At 50.0% G+C, this 22,405-nt stretch overlaps 1 protein-coding gene across 1 annotated transcript in view; it reads right to left on the bottom strand.

Moving 5' to 3' along the window:
* The window catches only part of MUC19 (mucin 19, oligomeric), a 125,077-nt gene that overhangs the window by 21,413 nt on the left and 81,259 nt on the right, over positions 1–22,405 (bottom strand). The window contains 13 exon segments of the mRNA XM_018049032.1: positions 133–186; positions 1,172–1,225; positions 1,370–1,423; positions 2,237–2,290; positions 2,457–2,510; positions 2,749–2,796; positions 3,539–3,592; positions 3,837–3,884; positions 4,271–4,324; positions 4,883–4,981; positions 7,079–9,566; positions 12,183–12,245; positions 19,953–20,015. Coding sequence (XP_017904521.1) covers positions 133–186; positions 1,172–1,225; positions 1,370–1,423; positions 2,237–2,290; positions 2,457–2,510; positions 2,749–2,796; positions 3,539–3,592; positions 3,837–3,884; positions 4,271–4,324; positions 4,883–4,981; positions 7,079–9,566; positions 12,183–12,245; positions 19,953–20,015 — 3,187 coding nt within the window.

A 22,405-nucleotide genomic window follows, 5' to 3' on the forward strand; every position in this document is an offset into this window, starting at 1 on the left:
ACCATTTCCTTCTCCAAGGAAGGTCTTTAAATGCAAAATTTTGTCATCTCTTCTCTATAGAAAATAACCAACTAAAAATAACCCTACAAATAACCAACTGAATCTCAACAGTTATGCAATAGCATGACTGACCTGTTTGTATTCCACGCCCAGTGGCATCACTGTTGAGTCTTGAAGTGGTAGTTTCTAGGAGTACGAAAGGAAAATTTAACATGATTTTAAACAATTTTGAAATCTGGAAAAATGTGTTGTAACAATAGAAGAAATGGCCCCAAAGAAGATGGTTTTTGCCTGAGATACATATAGAGAGCTTTCTTTGGTATCTTTGACTAATTCATGTTGAAATCTTCAGAAACAAATATGGCAAAAAAGATATACCAGTGACATTTGAATTGGAAGTGAAAATGAGGTTGAGAGAGAATGATAGGTTATGAAATTGAGAGAGAGATAGTAACAATATATTTTTTTGTCCTTTGAATAGCACAGATGGATAATTCACATGATTCTTAAAAGCAGTAAAGGGGCTTCTTTGGCCAGAGAAGCAAATACCATGTTTTCCCAGGATCTCTTTCATTTCCCAAGCCAATAAATGCAAAAGTCTCAGAAAAGAGACCTTTCTCTACAGCTTAAGGCTTTGGGTAAAAGTGATTTTCCTCTCCATGTTTATTTCATTTCCTGTGATTTGGTTTCCTGTTGCTTCAGTGGGTACTCCTCAATGTGTGTTCAGGGGTATAAATTTTTAAAATTTGATTTGTTGGGACTTTGGTCATGAGGGTAAACCCACAAGAATGGGTTTTACATGGAAGAGAAGTCCAAGATGAATGAATTAAACATAATACTAAACAGGAGTGGAATTTTCTGGTGCTCTGGAAACTCCAGTTAATTCTGAAGTAGCACCTGCAATGGCAAGATGGATAAAGGATTGAGAACAACACATCATTCAACACATCCAGGTCTCCCTCTCTCATTCTTAGCTTCAGAGAATCACATCTGAAAAGCTGACATATGGAGAAATTCATTCTGAAGAGCCAAATCTGACTCACCTGATATACTGTCTCTTCAAATGGAATATGAAACTCTTTCTCAGCCAGTTTTCTTACTCATTCATCATCTAACACAAACTTAAATAGAAAACTGTTGAACCCAAAGGCAGAAAGAGCCAACTGCTCACCAGTTGCTGTTCTGACTTCAGTGGTAGTTCTGACTTCTGTAGGAGTTGTAGCCTCTGAGAAGAAATATGAAAAAGTGGTATGGGAGGCAGAAATTCAGGGAAATGTATAAGAGTATTACTATCTGTAATATCTCTATAGGAGACATCAGGTCTCTAAAGTTAATACAGGCAAGTTTCTTCAACTTTTCCATGACTCACTTGTGTTGGAACTTCCAGGTGCAACGGTTGTGCCAGTAGTCACTCCCATGGTAACTGAAATCACAAGAGGAGAGAATCAATTTGTGATTCCCTTTTACTAGGGATTCAAACTAGGATTTGCTTTAGAACAAATAATATAAGGAACTTTATTGCTTTAAAGTGGTACATCATGTGTGGTCTCTATTATGCCACTTTATTACAAATATACCCAAAAAGGCAATTCACATGCGGTAAAATGAAGGGCAGTTAATATCCTAATAAGTGAAGTGAGTGAAAGTCACTCAGTCATATCCGACTCTTTGTGACCCCATGAACTATATAGTCCACAAAATTCTCTAGGGCAGAATACTGGAGTAGCCTTTCTCTTCTCCAGGGAATCCTTCTAATGCAGGGATCAAACCCAGGTCTCCCACACTGCAGGCAGATTCTTCACCAGCAGAACCACAAGGGAAGCCCAATATCCTAATAATTTGTACCCAAAATGAGATTCAGATAGAATAGAACAAAACTCCCCTTAAATTTATAATAGCCAACATGATTTAGATTAAGATAAAGAGAAAAATAATTATTTAGTTGTTGCTACTGCTGCTGCTGCTGCTAAGTTGCTTCACTCGTGTCCAACTCTGTGAGACCCCACAGACAGCAACCCACCAGGCTCCCCTGTCCCTGGGATTCTCCAGGCGAGAACACTGGAGTGGGTTGCCATTTCCTTCTCCAATGCGTGAAAGTGAAGTCGCTCAGTCGTTTTCAACTCATAGCGACCCCATGGATTACAGCCCACCAGGCTCCTCCACCCATGGGATTTTCCAGGCAAGAGCAATGGAGTGGGGTGCCATTGCCTTCTCTGGTTTAGTTGCTAGTGCTCACCTATTTTAATTCCACCCTGGGTAGTTTCACTACTCCCCAAAGAAATTGTAGCCCCTAAGTAAAAGGAAGAAAGGAGAAGAATACTAAATTTTGAAGATGCATATAACTCGGAAAGTTGGGTGGTATCCACTGAGTATGGTAGGGAAGATTTGGAGGAGTTGAAGGAAGAAGCCAAACCATCACGAAGTTCCTTATACTCCCCATTAGGTGAGTACTTTACCTGTGTTAGAGCTTCCAGGTGCAACTGTTGTGCCAGAGATTGCACCAGTGTTACCTGAAGCAGAAGAGAGAAACAGATAATTCAAATAGTGATACATTTACCAACCTGAGAATGGCCCATAAGACTGTCTGGGACTTGAAGATATAAGATTCTTCTTAGAGTTATCCTGTTAAAACAAGGTGCATTCTCCATTTTTAAATTCAGGGCCACAATAAAGACATTGGCTTATGTCCCAAATGATTTGCTTCTTAGAGTTAAATATCAGAGGTTTCTGGGCCTCTCCCATATTTACCTGTTTTACTTCCAGGGCTTGACCTCTCAGATGTGCCAGTGGTGGCTCCTAATAACAAGAAATAGAAACACTATCTGAGTAAATGCATTTAATCATATTTAAGTTCATAACATCTGAAATTCAAAATTTTAATAGTCATAAACTTCCAGAGTTGCTCCCACCAGCTCTATTTCCTTAGTTGTAACTATATGGAAATATTAATATGTTGCCTCCATCTTACGCCAGGATAATAGCTTGAATGTCAAAAAAGAGAATCCTTTTTGGACTCCCCTCTTAAGAACAGTATAAAGTTTACCCCAGAAGAAATGGGGTAAACCTTATACAAATGCCCTTCCTTTAACAAATGCCCTATGAAAAGGCAGAACTCAAGAACTGCCAATTTCCTTTCTTTGGTTATGTTTCCTTCTCTGAAGGTTCTAACTTCTGAGAGTGACAAGGTAGAAATTAGTGAGGGCTAATAGAAAGCCATAAAAAGACATCATGTGCTGAATATGGAAGTTCAAATAGTTTTGATATATTTCAGACAAGACTTTTTACTGGGAAGATATTATTAATAGAAAACACAATTAGTAACTCAGTAGTGCTCACCTGTGATTATTCCAATTCTTGTTGTTCTCCTTTCTCCTAAGGAAGTTGTGGACTCTGAGAGAGGGGGAAATGGAAGAAAGATGATTGGAAACCATGTAAGGATCACAGAAAAGATATGGTAGCTCTCTTATGTAGGATAACACTTGAGGAACCTCATCATAGCTGGGCTCATGGAAGATTCCCTATCATTTTGTTGAATTACCTGTGTTGGAACTGCCAGGGGCAACTGTTGTGCCAGGGATTACCTTAGTGGTACCTGAAACACAAAGGGTCTAGTCATCACAGTGACTTGGGTTTGTCTTCTAAAGTCCTGCGTCTAGGAGAAATATGCCATGTCAAAGGGTCCTCTCACTCCTTTCCTGATGAGCTGACAGTTGTATGACTTTTCTATTATTCATGTCATTAAGAAAGCAATCAAAATATCCCCAAGTTAAAGCAACTTTCTCAAATATCTCATTTATTCCAAGATAAGAAGAAGGGTGGTTTTGTCCCAGGTTCACCTGTCACACGCCCAGTCGCTTGGCCTCCTGCTACTGCAGTGTTATCTTCTGTGGGATGAAAGGAAGGAAAATATTTGAATATGCCAAGGAAAATACTGAATATTACAATGGATTATTTAAGAAAATAAAATCTTTATATAGGTAGGACTGTTCACATCACTTTCTCTTCTTTCTAGGTATGTAATATTCCTTGGTTCCCCCTAACATACTAGTGATGTGTATGCCATCCCAAGGGAAAACTCTTCACACCAATTAGACACACCAATCCATCTTTAGACAGTTACAAGCTATATGATGGTATTGAAAGATCTTCCATACCATGTTAAATCTAAGACAGTGAAAGCTACTCTGTAAGAGATCACACCTCCCAATAGGTTAGTCTATGGAGAGTCCTAATTCATGCTAAACCCAAACTTCAAGCATCTCATTCTTACCAGGTCTGAGCCCAGTTCCAGATGTGCTGTTGCTTGCTATTAAAGTCGTGGCCTCTGAGAAAAAAAATGATGAATGATGAGGTCTGAGGATTTGGGATAATAGGAAAAGAATGATGCTGATATTTTATAAGAGTAGGTTTACTAACTACCTTATGCAGTTAAATAAAGAAAGAAAGAAAGCTGAGTGCTAAAGAATTGATGCTTTTGAGCTGTGGTGTTGGAGAAGACTCTTGAGAGTCCCTTGGACTGCAAGGAGATCCAAACAGTCCATTCTAAAGGAGATCAGTCCTGGGTGTTCACTGGAAGGGCTGATGTTGAAGCTGAAACTCCAATACTTTGGCCACCTGATGCGAAGAGCTGACTCATTTGAAAAGACCCTGATGCTGGGAAACATTGAGGGCAGGAGGAGAAGGGGATGACAGAGGATGAAATGGTTGGATGGCATCACCTACTCAATGGACATGGATTTGGGTAGACTCTGGCAGTTTGTAATGGACAGGGAGGCCTGGCGTGCTGCGGTTTATGGGGTCACAAAGAGTCAAACACGACTGAGCGACTGAACTGAACTGAACTATGCAGTTCAATATCAAGAGTTCCTTCTTGTTAACCTACCTGTGTGGGAACTCCCAGATATGGTTGCCTTGGAGAATTTTCCTGAAGTACCTAGAGTGAGAAAAATTAAAAGATCAACATAGCACTGGAAGACCTTTCCTGCAGAGTTTTGATTCTAGAGGAAATGAGCCATCAATTACTTTCCACAGTTTCCTTTCCTGACCCACCTACTTACTCCTTTTTCATAGATCCCACTGACAAGGAAAGCAGATTTTGTGTCACCCTCACTAGTTTTACTTCCAGACCTGGACTCCCTGGTATGGAAGGAAGGAAAGAGGCAAGGAGGCAAGGAAAGAGGGAGGAGGAAACAGGCAGATGACGGGTTCATCTTTCTAAATTTTACTCATCAATTACTTGAGTTATTTTGATATTCATATATTTAAAATAAACCACATTGACTCTAGCACTCTGATAAGGTGAAATGTTATTTCAAGGCACATTGTGAAAAAGTGTAATTTTGTCATTTTAATTTCAATTTATCTGCAATGAGTTTTGGTGGAATTGTGTTGTCTGAGCCTAATAAAGGAAAGATTAAATTCATGTTTTAGTTAAATAATATATTTGAATTTTTATTTTTAAAATCCATTTCAGTGCTTCAACTGCCATAATGTATAACATTTTTATTAATAAACAAGAATATGTTTTTTTCATTGAGATTATCTTAGAAATTCAGCTCAGTGTGAGAAAGACCTCCTGGAAGAGAAATTGTAAAATCATCTATGAGTTACAAATTATTAAACTAAAAACAGAAACATAACCCTTTTCCCATATAAAATGTTTACACATAGGTAGTTCTTTGCTTCCAGTTAAAGGCTAAAATCTTGAACTTGGAAAATGCAAAAAAAGAAAAGAAAAGGTAAAATACATATTGTGCCCAGTAGTCACACATTAGTGACTATGAAATTAATTTATTATGATGATGTTCAATACATAATTTGAAGCATGGTTATTCATTTAGATTAACATAACTATAGGTTGAATAGAGAATAATTATACATATAGTCTGAATCAAATTATTTTCTAGTGATTAGTTTGTAAAATAATTTTACATAAGTAGAGTTTGTAATAGCAGCTAGAATAAGCATAGGGTAAATCTTTAAAACAGAAAAATAAAGAATAAACAATCTATTTCTTAAATAAGAGACAATTTAGTTACTAAACCTAGGTTCTATTAGATAACCTGCAAACTGAGAAATGATGTTTTTCTCAACATGCTCATGATATGAGTATATTACCAGTTTGGAAACTTGATAATATACTGTATGCTTGAGTAAATAATTTAGTCCATTTATTGTTAGGAAAAAATTGCCTTACAAGTTATATGTGAATTTTGTGTAATGTTGTAATAATTGTAAAAAGAAGTTAAGAAATAAAATTTCTATTGTAAAATAATAATATTATAGCTTTAATGAATAAAATGTCCCAAATCTTGCAGTTTCAGAATGGCAAATGCCAAAGTTTGTTAATACTTTAAAATTTGTAAACCTCTTTTTATTATCTGCTGGTGTAGTTCTTATTTACAGTTAGAAATGGGGAAATTTAAGCTTTGTAAATATTAAAAGCAAGCTTTTATTAATGGATAACTAAAGATCATTGTATATTTGCCTTAGTAGAAGATGCCCTTGTGGTAAAGAACAGACTTTGAGTCAGCAAACAATGGATAGAAATATTGTCTTCACTATTTATTTGCTGTAGAACTTGGACCAAACTTATACAATATCTTTTCTAAGTTCTTCATGAGTAAAATGAGATAGCAATACTCATTTAAATATTTAAATTAGATAGTATATTTAAGAGCATTGTATTGTTTAATTGGAATTATTATTTTGCATTTTTATTATTTTTAATATAAATTTATTTATTTTAATTGGAGATTAATTACTTTTGCATTTTTAAATAGCCAGTGAGCATGAAAACAAGTCCAAAAAAATGCATCTGGCATTCCCTGCTTACTTACCAGTAGCAGTCATGTCCAACTCTTTGCAACCCCATGGACTGTAGCCTGCCAGGCTCCTCTGTCAATGAGGATTCTCCAGACAAGAATACTGGAGTGGGTGACCATTTCCTCCTCCAGGGGAATCTTACCAACCCAGGGATCAAACCCACATCTCTATGTCTCCTGCGTTGGCAGGCGGGTTCTTTACCACCAGCACCATTTGCAAATATTATTGCTTAAATATGGCTAAATTGACTTGCCTTCATATGTGGCAACTTCACTTCCTGACTCCCAAGTTGTTCTCCTGGCTCCTGTGATTTTACCAGTTGATGACCCAGTTGTCTCGGACCCTTCAACTGATGTCCTAGTTGTCCATAATCCTCCAGGTGATGGTCTAGTTGTCTTCGAACCTTCAGCTGAGGTGCTAGTTGTCGCTAATACTCCAGTTGATGATCTAGTTGTCTCTAAACCTACAACAGATGTTTGTGTTGTCCACATCGCCTCAGATGATGGTCCAGTAGTGCCTAAACTTACAAGAGAGATTCTAGTCGTTCTTCTCAATCCATCTGTTGATACAGTTGTCCCTAATCTTTCAGCTGATTTTCCACTTGTTCTTGATCCTGCAACAGTGGTCCCTGCTTCTCCAAATGATGGTCCAACTGTCTCTGAACCTACAATAGATGGTCCAGTTGTGCCTGATCCTCCAGATCTAATGTTCCCTGTAGCATCAACTGATGATACAGTGGTTGATGATCTTATATCTCCTTTCCCAGTTGGCCTTGATCCTCTGGCTGACGGTCCAGTTGTTCCTAAGCCTACAAAAGAGATTGTAGTGGTTCCTGTCCGTCCATCTGTTGATCGAGATGTCCCTCTTCCTTCAAGTGAAGATCCACTTGATCCTGATCTTATAACAGTGGTCTCTGTTTTTGCAGATAATGGACCAGCTGTCTCTGAACTTAAAACAGATGGTCTACTTGCCCCTGATGCTCCAGGTCTAGTGGTTCCTATAGCACCAGCTGAAACTACAGTGGTTGATGAACCTAAATCTCTGGACTCAGTTGTCCATGATTCTACAGTTGATGGTTCTATTGTTCCTGCACCTAAAACAGAGACTTTAGTTGTTTCAGTCAGGTCAACTGATGACCTAATCATCCCTGATGTTCCAGATGATGGTGCATCTGTTCCTGAAACTACAACAGATGTTCTGGTAGTTATTGTCAGTCTACCTGCTGTTCCAGTTGTCTGTGATCCTTCAATTGATGGTCCACTGGTTCTTGTTTCAGTAACACTGGTCTCTTTTTCTCCAGATGATAGTCCACTTGTCCTTGAAGCTACACCAGATGTTACAGTTGTCCTTGTCATTCCAGATGATGGTGTACTTGTTCCTGAAGCTACACGAGAGATCCTAGTGGTTGTAGTCAGTTCAGCAGGTGATCGAGTTAACCCTGATACTTCACCTGATTTTCCACTTGTTCCTGATCCTATAACAGTGGTCCTTGTTTCTCCAGATAAAGGACCAGCTGTTTCTAAATCAGCACTAGATATTCTAGTAGCTATTGTCAGTCCACCTGCTGATCCAGTTGTTAGTGACCCTTCAGCTGATGTTGTACTTGTTTTTGATTCAATAACAGTGGTCCTTGTTTCTCCAGATGATGGTCTAGTTGTTCCTGAGCCTACTACAGAGATTCTAGTGGTTTTTGTCAGTCCAGCTGTTGATCCAGTTGTCCCTGAACCTTCACTTACTGATCCATTCATCCTAGATTCAGTAACAGTGGTTTCTGTTTCTCCAGATGATGGTTCAGTTGTCCCTAAACTTACAACTGAGATGCTAGTGGTTCTCAGTCTAGCTGTTGACTCAGTTCTCCCTAATACTTCACTTGGTGATCCACTAGTTCTGGATTCAGTAACCGTGGTCCCTGTTTCTCCAGATGATGGTCTAGTTGTCCATGAACCTGCAACTGAGATTCTAGTCATTCTGGCAAGTCCAGCTGTTGATTCAGTTGTCTCTGATCCTTCACCTAATGATACATTAGTCCTAGATTCAGTAAGAGAAGTTCCTGTTTTGCCAGATAATGGCCCAGTTGTCCCTGAAGCTACAACAGGGATTCTAGTGGTTCTTGTCAGTCCACCTGTTGATCCAATTGTTTCTGATTCTTCATCAGATGATCCACTAACTCTAGATTCAATAACACTGGTCTCTGTTTCTCCAGATGGTGGTCTAGTTGTTCCTGAACCTACAAGTGAGATTCTACTTGGTCTTGTTAGTCCAGCAACTGATCCAGATGTCTCTGATACTTCACCTGATGATGCACTAGTTCTAGATTCAGTAAGACTGATGCCTGTTTCTACAGATGATGGTCTAGTGGTTCCTAAATGAACAAGAGAGATTCTATTGGTTCCCGTAACTTCAAGTGATGTGCCAGAGCTTCCTGTTACATCCAGGGATGATCCAGTTACTCTTGGTGATTCATATGATGGTCTGATAGTCCTGGAATCTACATCAGAGATTATAGTAGTTCCTACTATTCCATTTGTTGATCCAGATGGTGTTATCAGTTCAGATGATGATAAACTGGATGCTGAACCCATAAAAATGGAACTTGTTTTTCCAGATGATGATTCAGTTATCAGAGAAACAAAATCATTTGGTATTGTTGTTCCTGGAACTGGAGATAATGGCGCATGTGTGCCTGAACCGACAATAGATGTTTTACGGGTTAATGTAACATGAGCTGTTGATGCAGTTGTCTCTGAGGATTCAGTTATTAACCCATGTCTATTTGATCCTTTAACATCAGTCCCTGTTGCTCCAGAAACCCGCACAGGTGTTTCTGAACCTACATCGGGTCCTGCAGTTGCTGATGACCCTCCTGGTGATGATGCAGGGCTCACTGCTCCTCCAGATACAGGGAAGCGGGTCCCGGGTCTTATGAAATCAGTCCCCGTTGCTCCAGATAGGGTGACGGTTGGCTCGGACCCGACAGGAGGGCTTCCGCTTGCTCCTGCTCCTACGGTGGATGGTTCAGGGGTTCCAGGTGCTCCAGATGAAAGTATGCTGCTTCCTGATCCTATAACAGTTGCCCCTGTTGCTCCAGACGATGGGGAAGGGGTCCCTGACGCTTGAGCACGCGCTGCGGTTGCTTCCGAACGTCCTGCCGATGATCCCGGGGTCACTGGTGCTCCAGAGACAGGTACGTTGGTTCCTGATATAACAGTGGTCCTGGGTTCTCCTGAGAATGGGGCAGTAGCCACTGACCCTGCACCACGTCCTCCGGTTGCTGCAGATCCTCCTGGTGTGGAGCCAGGCAAGCCTGATACTCCAGCTGAAGGTAGACCGGGCTCAGATCCTATTCTAGCACTCGTGCTTGTAAGCCCAGGCAATAGGGTGGTGGACTCGGAAAGTGCGCCAGGTTGTTGAGGGGTTGCCGACCCTCCAGGTACTGATGACCTGCTTCCTGATGTCTCAGCTGAAGGCACACTGGTTCCTAATCCTCCAGCAGCCGTCCCTGCAGCTGCAGATAATCTGGCAGTTTGCTGGGAATCTACACCCGGTGTCCCCGCTCCCGCTGACCTTCCTGTGGTTGATCCAGGTGTCGCTGGTATTCCAGCGGAGGAGAAACGGCTGCCGGGTTGTCCAGCCGTGGTCCCTGTGGCTCCAGAGAAGGCAACAGTGGGCTGAGAACCTTCACTAGATACTGCAGTTGCTCCTGACCCTCCTGGCGATGATCCAGGGCTCACTGCTGCTCCAGATAGAGGTACGCTGGTTCCAGATCTGAAGGCATCAGTCCCTGTTGCTCCAGAAACCCGCACAGGTGTTTCTGAACCTGCACCGGGTCCTGCAGTTGCTGATGACCCTCCTGGTGATGATGCAGGGCTCACTGCTCCTCCAGATACAGGGAAGCGGGTCCCGGGTCTTATGAAATCAGTCCCCGTTGCTCCAGATAGGGTGACGGTTGGCTCGGACCCGACAGGAGGGCTTCCGCTTGCTCCTGCTCCTACGGTGGATGGTTCAGGGGTTCCAGGTGCTCCAGATGAAGGTATGCTGCTTCCTGATCCTATAACAGTTGCCCCTGTTGCTCCAGACGATGGGGAAGGGGTCCCTGACGCTTGAGCACGCGCTGCGGTTGCTTCCGAACGTCCTGCCGATGATCCCGGGGTCACTGGTGCTCCAGAGACAGGTACGTTGGTTCCTGATATAACAGTGGTCCTGGGTTCTCCTGAGAATGGGGCAGTAGCCGCTGACCCTGCACCACTTCCTCCGGTTGCTGCAGATCCTCCTGGTGTGGAGCCAGGCAAGCCTGATACTCCAGCTGAAGGTAGACCGGGCTCAGATCCTATTCTTGCATTCGTGCTTGTAAGCCCAGGCAATAGGGTGGTGGACTCGGAAAGTGCGCCAGGTTGTTGAGGGGTTGCCGACCCTCCAGGTACTGATGACCTGCTTCCTGATGTCTCAGCTGAAGGCACACTGGTTCCTAATCCTCCAGCAGCCGTCCCTGCAGCTGCAGATAATCTGGCAGTTTGCTGGGAATCTACACCCGGTGTCCCCGCTCCCGCTGACCTTCCTGTGGTTGATCCAGGTGTCGCTGGTATTCCAGCGGAGGAGAAACGGCTGCCGGGTTGTCCAGCCGTGGTCCCTGTGGCTCCAGAGAAGGCGACAGTGGGCTGAGAACCTTCACTAGATACTGCAGTTGCTCCTGACCCTCCTGGCGATGATCCAGGGCTCACTGCTGCTCCAGATAGAGGTACGCTGGTTCCAGATCTGAAGGCATCAGTCCCTGTTGCTCCAGAAACCCGCACAGGTGTTTCTGAACCTGCACCGGGTCCTGCAGTTGCTGATGACCCTCCTGGTGATGATGCAGGGCTCACTGCTCCTCCAGATACAGGGAAGCGGGTCCCGGGTCTTATGAAATCAGTCCCCGTTGCTCCAGATAGGGTGACGGTTGGCTCGGACCCGACAGGAGGGCTTCCGCTTGCTCCTGCTCCTACGGTGGATGGTTCAGGGGTTCCAGGTGCTCCAGATGAAGGTATGCTGCTTCCTGATCCTATAACAGTTGCCCCTGTTGCTCCAGACGATGGGGAAGGGGTCCCTGACGCTTGAGCACGCGCTGCGGTTGCTTCCGAACGTCCTGCCGATGATCCCGGGGTCACTGGTGCTCCAGAGACAGGTACGTTGGTTCCTGATATAACAGTGGTCCTGGGTTCTCCTGAGAATGGGGCAGTAGCCGCTGACCCTGCACCACTTCCTCCGGTTGCTGCAGATCCTCCTGGTGTGGAGCCAGGCAAGCCTGATACTCCAGCTGAAGGTAGACCGGGCTCAGATCCTATTCTAGCACTCGTGCTTGTAAGCCCAGGCAATAGGGTGGTGGACTCGGAAAGTGCGCCAGGTTGTTGAGGGGTTGCCGACCCTCCAGGTACTGATGACCTGCTTCCTGATGTCTCAGCTGAAGGCACACTGGTTCCTAATCCTCCAGCAGCCGTCCCTGCAGCTGCAGATAATCTGGCAGTTTGCTGGGAATCTACACCCGGTGTCCCCGCTCCCGCTGACCTTCCTGTGGTTGATCCAGGTGTCGCTGGTATTCCAGCGGAGGAGAAACGGCTGCCGGGTTGTCCAGCCGTGGTCCCTGTGGCTCCAGAGAAGGCGACAGTGGGCTGAGAACCTTCACTAGATACTGCAGTTGCTCCTGACCCTCCTGGCGATGATCCAGGGCTCACTGCTGCTCCAGATAGAGGTACGCCGGTTCCAGATCTGAAGGCATCAGTCCCTGTTGCTCCAGAAACCCGCACAGGTGTTTCTGAACCTGCACCGGGTCCTGCAGTTGCTGATGACCCTCCTGGTGATGATGCAGGGCTCACTGCTCCTCCAGATACAGGGAAGCGGGTCCCGGGTCTTATGAAATCAGTCCCCGTTGCTCCAGATAGGGTGACGGTTGGCTCGGACCCGACAGGAGGGCTTCCGCTTGCTCCTGCTCCTACGGTGGATGGTTCAGGGGTTCCAGGTGCTCCAGATGAAGGTATGCTGCTTCCTGATCCTATAACAGTTGCCCCTGTTGCTCCAGACGATGGGGAAGGGGTCCCTGACGCTTGAGCACGCGCTGCGGTTGCTTCCGAACGTCCTGCCGATGATCCCGGGGTCACTGGTGCTCCAGAGACAGGTACGTTGGTTCCTGATATAACAGTGGTCCTGGGTTCTCCTGAGAATGGGGCAGTAGCCGCTGACCCTGCACCACTTCCTCCGGTTGCTGCAGATCCTCCTGGTGTGGAGCCAGGCAAGCCTGATACTCCAGCTGAAGGTAGACCGGGCTCAGATCCTATTCTAGCACTCGTGCTTGTAAGCCCAGGCAATAGGGTGGTGGACTCGGAAAGTGCGCCAGGTTGTTGAGGGGTTGCCGACCCTCCAGGTACTGATGACCTGCTTCCTGATGTCTCAGCGGAAGGCACACTGGTTCCTAATCCTCCAGCAGCCGTCCCTGCAGCTGCAGATAATCTGGCAGTTTGCTGGGAATCTACACCCGGTGTCCCCGCTCCCGCTGACCTTCCTGTGGTTGATCCAGGTGTCGCTGGTATTCCAGCGGAGGAGAAACGGCTGCCGGGTTGTCCAGCCGTGGTCCCTGTGGCTCCAGAGAAGGCGACAGTGGGCTGAGAACCTTCACTAGATACTGCAGTTGCTCCTGACCCTCCTGGCGATGATCCAGGGCTCACTGCTGCTCCAGATAGAGGTACGCTGGTTCCAGATCTGAAGGCATCAGTCCCTGTTGCTCCAGAAACCCGCACAGGTGTTTCTGAACCTGCACCGGGTCCTGCAGTTGCTGATGACCCTCCTGGTGATGATGCAGGGCTCACTGCTCCTCCAGATACAGGGAAGCGGGTCCCGGGTCTTATGAAATCAGTCCCCGTTGCTCCAGATAGGGTGACGGTTGGCTCGGACCCGACAGGAGGGCTTCCGCTTGCTCCTGCTCCTACGGTGGATGGTTCAGGGGTTCCAGGTGCTCCAGATGAAGGTATGCTGCTTCCTGATCCTATAACAGTTGCCCCTGTTGCTCCAGACGATGGGGAAGGGGTCCCTGACGCTTGAGCACGCGCTGCGGTTGCTTCCGAACGTCCTGCCGATGATCCCGGGGTCACTGGTGCTCCAGAGACAGGTACGTTGGTTCCTGATATAACAGTGGTCCTGGGTTCTCCTGAGAATGGGGCAGTAGCCGCTGACCCTGCACCACTTCCTCCGGTTGCTGCAGATCCTCCTGGTGTGGAGCCAGGCAAGCCTGATACTCCAGCTGAAGGTAGACCGGGCTCAGATCCTATTCTAGCACTCGTGCTTGTAAGCCCAGGCAATAGGGTGGTGGACTCGGAAAGTGCGCCAGGTTGTTGAGGGGTTGCCGACCCTCCAGGTACTGATGACCTGCTTCCTGATGTCTCAGCGGAAGGCACACTGGTTCCTAATCCTCCAGCAGCCGTCCCTGCAGCTGCAGATAATCTGGCAGTTTGCTGGGAATCTACACCCGGTGTCCCCGCTCCCGCTGACCTTCCTGTGGTTGATCCAGGTGTCGCTGGTATTCCAGCGGAGGAGAAACGGCTGCCGGGTTGTCCAGCCGTGGTCCCTGTGGCTCCAGAGAAGGCGACAGTGGGCTGAGAACCTTCACTAGATACTGCAGTTGCTCCTGACCCTCCTGGCGATGATCCAGGGCTCACTGCTGCTCCAGATAGAGGTACGCCGGTTCCAGATCTGAAGGCATCAGTCCCTGTTGCTCCAGAAACCCGCACAGGTGTTTCTGAACCTGCACCGGGTCCTGCAGTTGCTGATGACCCTCCTGGTGATGATGCAGGGCTCACTGCTCCTCCAGATACAGGGAAGCGGGTCCCGGGTCTTATGAAATCAGTCCCCGTTGCTCCAGATAGGGTGACGGTTGGCTCGGACCCGACAGGAGGGCTTCCGCTTGCTCCTGCTCCTACGGTGGATGGTTCAGGGGTTCCAGGTGCTCCAGATGAAGGTATGCTGCTTCCTGATCCTATAACAGTTGCCCCTGTTGCTCCAGACGATGGGGAAGGGGTCCCTGACGCTTGAGCACGCGCTGCGGTTGCTTCCGAACGTCCTGCCGATGATCCCGGGGTCACTGGTGCTCCAGAGACAGGTACGTTGGTTCCTGATATAACAGTGGTCCTGGGTTCTCCTGAGAATGGGGCAGTAGCCGCTGACCCTGCACCACTTCCTCCGGTTGCTGCAGATCCTCCTGGTGTGGAGCCAGGCAAGCCTGATACTCCAGCTGAAGGTAGACCGGGCTCAGATCCTATTCTAGCACTCGTGCTTGTAAGCCCAGGCAATAGGGTGGTGGACTCGGAAAGTGCGCCAGGTTGTTGAGGGGTTGCCGACCCTCCAGGTACTGATGACCTGCTTCCTGATGTCTCAGCTGAAGGCACACTGGTTCCTAATCCTCCAGCAGCCGTCCCTGCAGCTGCAGATAATCTGGCAGTTTGCTGGGAATCTACACCCGGTGTCCCCGCTCCCGCTGACCTTCCTGTGGTTGATCCAGGTGTCGCTGGTATTCCAGCGGAGGAGAAACGGCTGCCGGGTTGTCCAGCCGTGGTCCCTGTGGCTCCAGAGAAGGCGACAGTGGGCTGAGAACCTTCACTAGATACTGCAGTTGCTCCTGACCCTCCTGGCGATGATCCAGGGCTCACTGCTGCTCCAGATAGAGGTACGCTGGTTCCAGATCTGAAGGCATCAGTCCCTGTTGCTCCAGAAACCCGCACAGGTGTTTCTGAACCTGCACCGGGTCCTGCAGTTGCTGATGACCCTCCTGGTGATGATGCAGGGCTCACTGCTCCTCCAGATACAGGGAAGCGGGTCCCGGGTCTTATGAAATCAGTCCCCGTTGCTCCAGATAGGGTGACGGTTGGCTCGGACCCGACAGGAGGGCTTCCTGCTTGCTCCTGCTCCTACGGTGGATGGTTCAGGGGTTCCAGGTGCTCCAGATGAAGGTATGCTGCTTCCTGATCCTATAACAGTTGCCCCTGTTGCTCCAGACGATGGGGAAGGGGTCCCTGACGCTTGAGCACGCGCTGCGGTTGCTTCCGAACGTCCTGCCGATGATCCCGGGGTCACTGGTGCTCCAGAGACAGGTACGTTGGTTCCTGATATAACAGTGGTCCTGGGTTCTCCTGAGAATGGGGCAGTAGCCGCTGACCCTGCACCACTTCCTCCGGTTGCTGCAGATCCTCCTGGTGTGGAGCCAGGCAAGCCTGATACTCCAGCTGAAGGTAGACCGGGCTCAGATCCTATTCTAGCACTCGTGCTTGTAAGCCCAGGCAATAGGGTGGTGGACTCGGAAAGTGCGCCAGGTTGTTGAGGGTTGCCGACCCTCCAGGTACTGATGACCTGCTTCCTGATGTCTCAGCTGAAGGCACACTGGTTCCTAATCCTCCAGCAGCCGTCCCTGCAGCTGCAGATAATCTGGCAGTTTGCTGGGAATCTACACCCGGTGTCCCCGCTCCCGCTGACCTTCCTGTGGTTGATCCAGGTGTCGCTGGTATTCCAGCGGAGGAGAAACGGCTGCCGGGTTGTCCAGCCGTGGTCCCTGTGGCTCCAGAGAAGGCGACAGTGGGCTGAGAACCTTCACTAGATACTGCAGTTGCTCCTGACCCTCCTGGCGATGATCCAGGGCTCACTGCTGCTCCAGATAGAGGTACGCCGGTTCCAGATCTGAAGGCATCAGTCCCTGTTGCTCCAGAAACCCGCACAGGTGTTTCTGAACCTGCACCGGGTCCTGCAGTTGCTGATGACCCTCCTGGTGATGATGCAGGGCTCACTGCTCCTCCAGATACAGGGAAGCGGGTCCCGGGTCTTATGAAATCAGTCCCCGTTGCTCCAGATAGGGTGACGGTTGGCTCGGACCCGACAGGAGGGCTTCCGCTTGCTCCTGCTCCTACGGTGGATGGTTCAGGGGTTCCAGGTGCTCCAGATGAAGGTATGCTGCTTCCTGATCCTATAACAGTTGCCCCTGTTGCTCCAGACGATGGGGAAGGGGTCCCTGACGCTTGAGCACGCGCTGCGGTTGCTTCCGAACGTCCTGCCGATGATCCCGGGGTCACTGGTGCTCCAGAGACAGGTACGTTGGTTCCTGATATAACAGTGGTCCTGGGTTCTCCTGAGAATGGGGCAGTAGCCGCTGACCCTGCACCACTTCCTCCGGTTGCTGCAGATCCTCCTGGTGTGGAGCCAGGCAAGCCTGATACTCCAGCTGAAGGTAGACCGGGCTCAGATCCTATTCTAGCACTCGTGCTTGTAAGCCCAGGCAATAGGGTGGTGGACTCGGAAAGTGCGCCAGGTTGTTGAGGGGTTGCCGACCCTCCAGGTACTGATGACCTGCTTCCTGATGTCTCAGCTGAAGGCACACTGGTTCCTAATCCTCCAGCAGCCGTCCCTGCAGCTGCAGATAATCTGGCAGTTTGCTGGGAATCTACACCCGGTGTCCCCGCTCCCGCTGACCTTCCTGTGGTTGATCCAGGTGTCGCTGGTATTCCAGCGGAGGAGAAACGGCTGCCGGGTTGTCCAGCCGTGGTCCCTGTGGCTCCAGAGAAGGCGACAGTGGGCTGAGAACCTTCACTAGATACTGCAGTTGCTCCTGACCCTCCTGGCGATGATCCAGGGCTCACTGCTGCTCCAGATAGAGGTACGCTGGTTCCAGATCTGAAGGCATCAGTCCCTGTTGCTCCAGAAACCCGCACAGGTGTTTCTGAACCTGCACCGGGTCCTGCAGTTGCTGATGACCCTCCTGGTGATGATGCAGGGCTCACTGCTCCTCCAGATACAGGGAAGCGGGTCCCGGGTCTTATGAAATCAGTCCCCGTTGCTCCAGATAGGGTGACGGTTGGCTCGGACCCGACAGGAGGGCTTCCGCTTGCTCCTGCTCCTACGGTGGATGGTTCAGGGGTTCCAGGTGCTCCAGATGAAGGTATGCTGCTTCCTGATCCTATAACAGTTGCCCCTGTTGCTCCAGACGATGGGGAAGGGGTCCCTGACGCTTGAGCACGCGCTGCGGTTGCTTCCGAACGTCCTGCCGATGATCCCGGGGTCACTGGTGCTCCAGAGACAGGTACGTTGGTTCCTGATATAACAGTGGTCCTGGGTTCTCCTGAGAATGGGGCAGTAGCCGCTGACCCTGCACCACTTCCTCCGGTTGCTGCAGATCCTCCTGGTGTGGAGCCAGGCAAGCCTGATACTCCAGCTGAAGGTAGACCGGGCTCAGATCCTATTCTAGCACTCGTGCTTGTAAGCCCAGGCAATAGGGTGGTGGACTCGGAAAGTGCGCCAGGTTGTTGAGGGGTTGCCGACCCTCCAGGTACTGATGACCTGCTTCCTGATGTCTCAGCTGAAGGCACACTGGTTCCTAATCCTCCAGCAGCCGTCCCTGCAGCTGCAGATAATCTGGCAGTTTGCTGGGAATCTACACCCGGTGTCCCCGCTCCCGCTGACCTTCCTGTGGTTGATCCAGGTGTCGCTGGTATTCCAGCGGAGGAGAAACGGCTGCCGGGTTGTCCAGCCGTGGTCCCTGTGGCTCCAGAGAAGGCGACAGTGGGCTGAGAACCTTCACTAGATACTGCAGTTGCTCCTGACCCTCCTGGCGATGATCCAGGGCTCACTGCTGCTCCAGATAGAGGTACGCTGGTTCCAGATCTGAAGGCATCAGTCCCTGTTGCTCCAGAAACCCGCACAGGTGTTTCTGAACCTGCACCGGGTCCTGCAGTTGCTGATGACCCTCCTGGTGATGATGCAGGGCTCACTGCTCCTCCAGATACAGGGAAGCGGGTCCCGGGTCTTATGAAATCAGTCCCCGTTGCTCCAGATAGGGTGACGGTTGGCTCGGACCCGACAGGAGGGCTTCCGCTTGCTCCTGCTCCTACGGTGGATGGTTCAGGGGTTCCAGGTGCTCCAGATGAAGGTATGCTGCTTCCTGATCCTATAACAGTTGCCCCTGTTGCTCCAGACGATGGGGAAGGGGTCCCTGACGCTTGAGCACGCGCTGCGGTTGCTTCCGAACGTCCTGCCGATGATCCCGGGGTCACTGGTGCTCCAGAGACAGGTACGTTGGTTCCTGATATAACAGTGGTCCTGGGTTCTCCTGAGAATGGGGCAGTAGCCGCTGACCCTGCACCACTTCCTCCGGTTGCTGCAGATCCTCCTGGTGTGGAGCCAGGCAAGCCTGATACTCCAGCTGAAGGTAGACCGGGCTCAGATCCTATTCTAGCACTCGTGCTTGTAAGCCCAGGCAATAGGGTGGTGGACTCGGAAAGTGCGCCAGGTTGTTGAGGGGTTGCCGACCCTCCAGGTACTGATGACCTGCTTCCTGATGTCTCAGCTGAAGGCACACTGGTTCCTAATCCTCCAGCAGCCGTCCCTGCAGCTGCAGATAATCTGGCAGTTTGCTGGGAATCTACACCCGGTGTCCCCGCTCCCGCTGACCTTCCTGTGGTTGATCCAGGTGTCGCTGGTATTCCAGCGGAGGAGAAACGGCTGCCGGGTTGTCCAGCCGTGGTCCCTGTGGCTCCAGAGAAGGCGACAGTGGGCTGAGAACCTTCACTAGATACTGCAGTTGCTCCTGACCCTCCTGGCGATGATCCAGGGCTCACTGCTGCTCCAGATAGAGGTACGCTGGTTCCAGATCTGAAGGCATCAGTCCCTGTTGCTCCAGAAACCCGCACAGGTGTTTCTGAACCTGCACCGGGTCCTGCAGTTGCTGATGACCCTCCTGGTGATGATGCAGGGCTCACTGCTCCTCCAGATACAGGGAAGCGGGTCCCGGGTCTTATGAAATCAGTCCCCGTTGCTCCAGATAGGGTGACGGTTGGCTCGGACCCGACAGGAGGGCTTCCGCTTGCTCCTGCTCCTACGGTGGATGGTTCAGGGGTTCCAGGTGCTCCAGATGAAGGTATGCTGCTTCCTGATCCTATAACAGTTGCCCCTGTTGCTCCAGACGATGGGGAAGGGGTCCCTGACGCTTGAGCACGCGCTGCGGTTGCTTCCGAACGTCCTGCCGATGATCCCGGGGTCACTGGTGCTCCAGAGACAGGTACGTTGGTTCCTGATATAACAGTGGTCCTGGGTTCTCCTGAGAATGGGGCAGTAGCCGCTGACCCTGCACCACTTCCTCCGGTTGCTGCAGATCCTCCTGGTGTGGAGCCAGGCAAGCCTGATACTCCAGCTGAAGGTAGACCGGGCTCAGATCCTATTCTAGCACTCGTGCTTGTAAGCCCAGGCAATAGGGTGGTGGACTCGGAAAGTGCGCCAGGTTGTTGAGGGGTTGCCGACCCTCCAGGTACTGATGACCTGCTTCCTGATGTCTCAGCTGAAGGCACACTGGTTCCTAATCCTCCAGCAGCCGTCCCTGCAGCTGCAGATAATCTGGCAGTTTGCTGGGAATCTACACCCGGTGTCCCCGCTCCCGCTGACCTTCCTGTGGTTGATCCAGGTGTCGCTGGTATTCCAGCGGAGGAGAAACGGCTGCCGGGTTGTCCAGCCGTGGTCCCTGTGGCTCCAGAGAAGGCGACAGTGGGCTGAGAACCTTCACTAGATACTGCAGTTGCTCCTGACCCTCCTGGCGATGATCCAGGGCTCACTGCTGCTCCAGATAGAGGTACGCTGGTTCCAGATCTGAAGGCATCAGTCCCTGTTGCTCCAGAAACCCGCACAGGTGTTTCTGAACCTGCACCGGGTCCTGCAGTTGCTGATGACCCTCCTGGTGATGATGCAGGGCTCACTGCTCCTCCAGATACAGGGAAGCGGGTCCCGGGTCTTATGAAATCAGTCCCCGTTGCTCCAGATAGGGTGACGGTTGGCTCGGACCCGACAGGAGGGCTTCCGCTTGCTCCTGCTCCTACGGTGGATGGTTCAGGGGTTCCAGGTGCTCCAGATGAAGGTATGCTGCTTCCTGATCCTATAACAGTTGCCCCTGTTGCTCCAGACGATGGGGAAGGGGTCCCTGACGCTTGAGCACGCGCTGCGGTTGCTTCCGAACGTCCTGCCGATGATCCCGGGGTCACTGGTGCTCCAGAGACAGGTACGTTGGTTCCTGATATAACAGTGGTCCTGGGTTCTCCTGAGAATGGGGCAGTAGCCGCTGACCCTGCACCACTTCCTCCGGTTGCTGCAGATCCTCCTGGTGTGGAGCCAGGCAAGCCTGATACTCCAGCTGAAGGTAGACCGGGCTCAGATCCTATTCTAGCACTCGTGCTTGTAAGCCCAGGCAATAGGGTGGTGGACTCGGAAAGTGCGCCAGGTTGTTGAGGGGTTGCCGACCCTCCAGGTACTGATGACCTGCTTCCTGATGTCTCAGCTGGAAGGCACACTGGTTCCTAATCCTCCAGCAGCCGTCCCTGCAGCTGCAGATAATCTGGCAGTTTGCTGGGAATCTACACCCGGTGTCCCCGCTCCCGCTGACCTTCCTGTGGTTGATCCAGGTGTCGCTGGTATTCCAGCGGAGGAGAAACGGCTGCCGGGTTGTCCAGCCGTGTCCCTGTGGCTCCAGAGAAGGCGACAGTGGGCTGAGAACCTTCACTAGATACTGCAGTTGCTCCTGACCCTTCCTGGCGATGATCCAGGGCTCACTGCTGCTCCAGATAGAGGTACGCTGGTTCCAGATCTGAAGGCATCAGTCCCTGTTGCTCCAGAAACCCGCACAGGTGTTTCTGAACCTGCACCGGGTCCTGCAGTGCTGATGACCCTCCTGGTGATGATGCAGGGCTCACTGCTCCTCCAGATACAGGGAAGCGGGTCCCGGGTCTTATGAAATCAGTCCCCGTTGCTCCAGATAGGGTGACGGTTGGCTCGGACCCGACAGAGGGCTTCCGCTTGCTCCTGCTCCTACGGTGGATGGTTCAGGGGTTCCAGGTGCTCCAGATGAAGGTATGCTGCTTCCTGATCCTATAACAGTTGCCCCTGTTGCTCCAGACGATGGGGAAGGGGTCCCTGACGCTTGAGCACGCGCTGCGGTTGCTTCCGAACGTCCTGCCGATGATCCCGGGGTCACTGGTGCTCCAGAGACAGGTACGTTGGTTCCTGATATAACAGTGGTCCTGGGTTCTCCTGAGAATGGGGCAGTAGCCGCTGACCCTGCACCACTTCCTCCGGTTGCTGCAGATCCTCCTGGTGTGGAGCCAGGCAAGCCTGATACTCCAGCTGAAGGTAGACCGGGCTCAGATCCTATTCTAGCACTCGTGCTTGTAAGCCCAGGCAATAGGGTGGTGGACTCGGAAAGTGCGCCAGGTTGTTGAGGGGTTGCCGACCCTCCAGGTACTGATGACCTGCTTCCTGATGTCTCAGCTGAAGGCACACTGGTTCCTAATCCTCCAGCAGCCGTCCCTGCAGCTGCAGATAATCTGGCAGTTTGCTGGGAATCTACACCCGGTGTCCCCGCTCCCGCTGACCTTCCTGTGGTTGATCCAGGTGTCGCTGGTATTCCAGCGGAGGAGAAACGGCTGCCGGGTTGTCCAGCCGTGGTCCCTGTGGCTCCAGAGAAGGCGACAGTGGGCTGAGAACCTTCACTAGATACTGCAGTTGCTCCTGACCCTCCTGGCGATGATCCAGGGCTCACTGCTGC

This window comes from Capra hircus, chromosome 5, assembly GCF_001704415.2.
Source record: "Capra hircus breed San Clemente chromosome 5, ASM170441v1, whole genome shotgun sequence".
NCBI lineage: Eukaryota > Metazoa > Chordata > Mammalia > Artiodactyla > Bovidae > Capra > Capra hircus.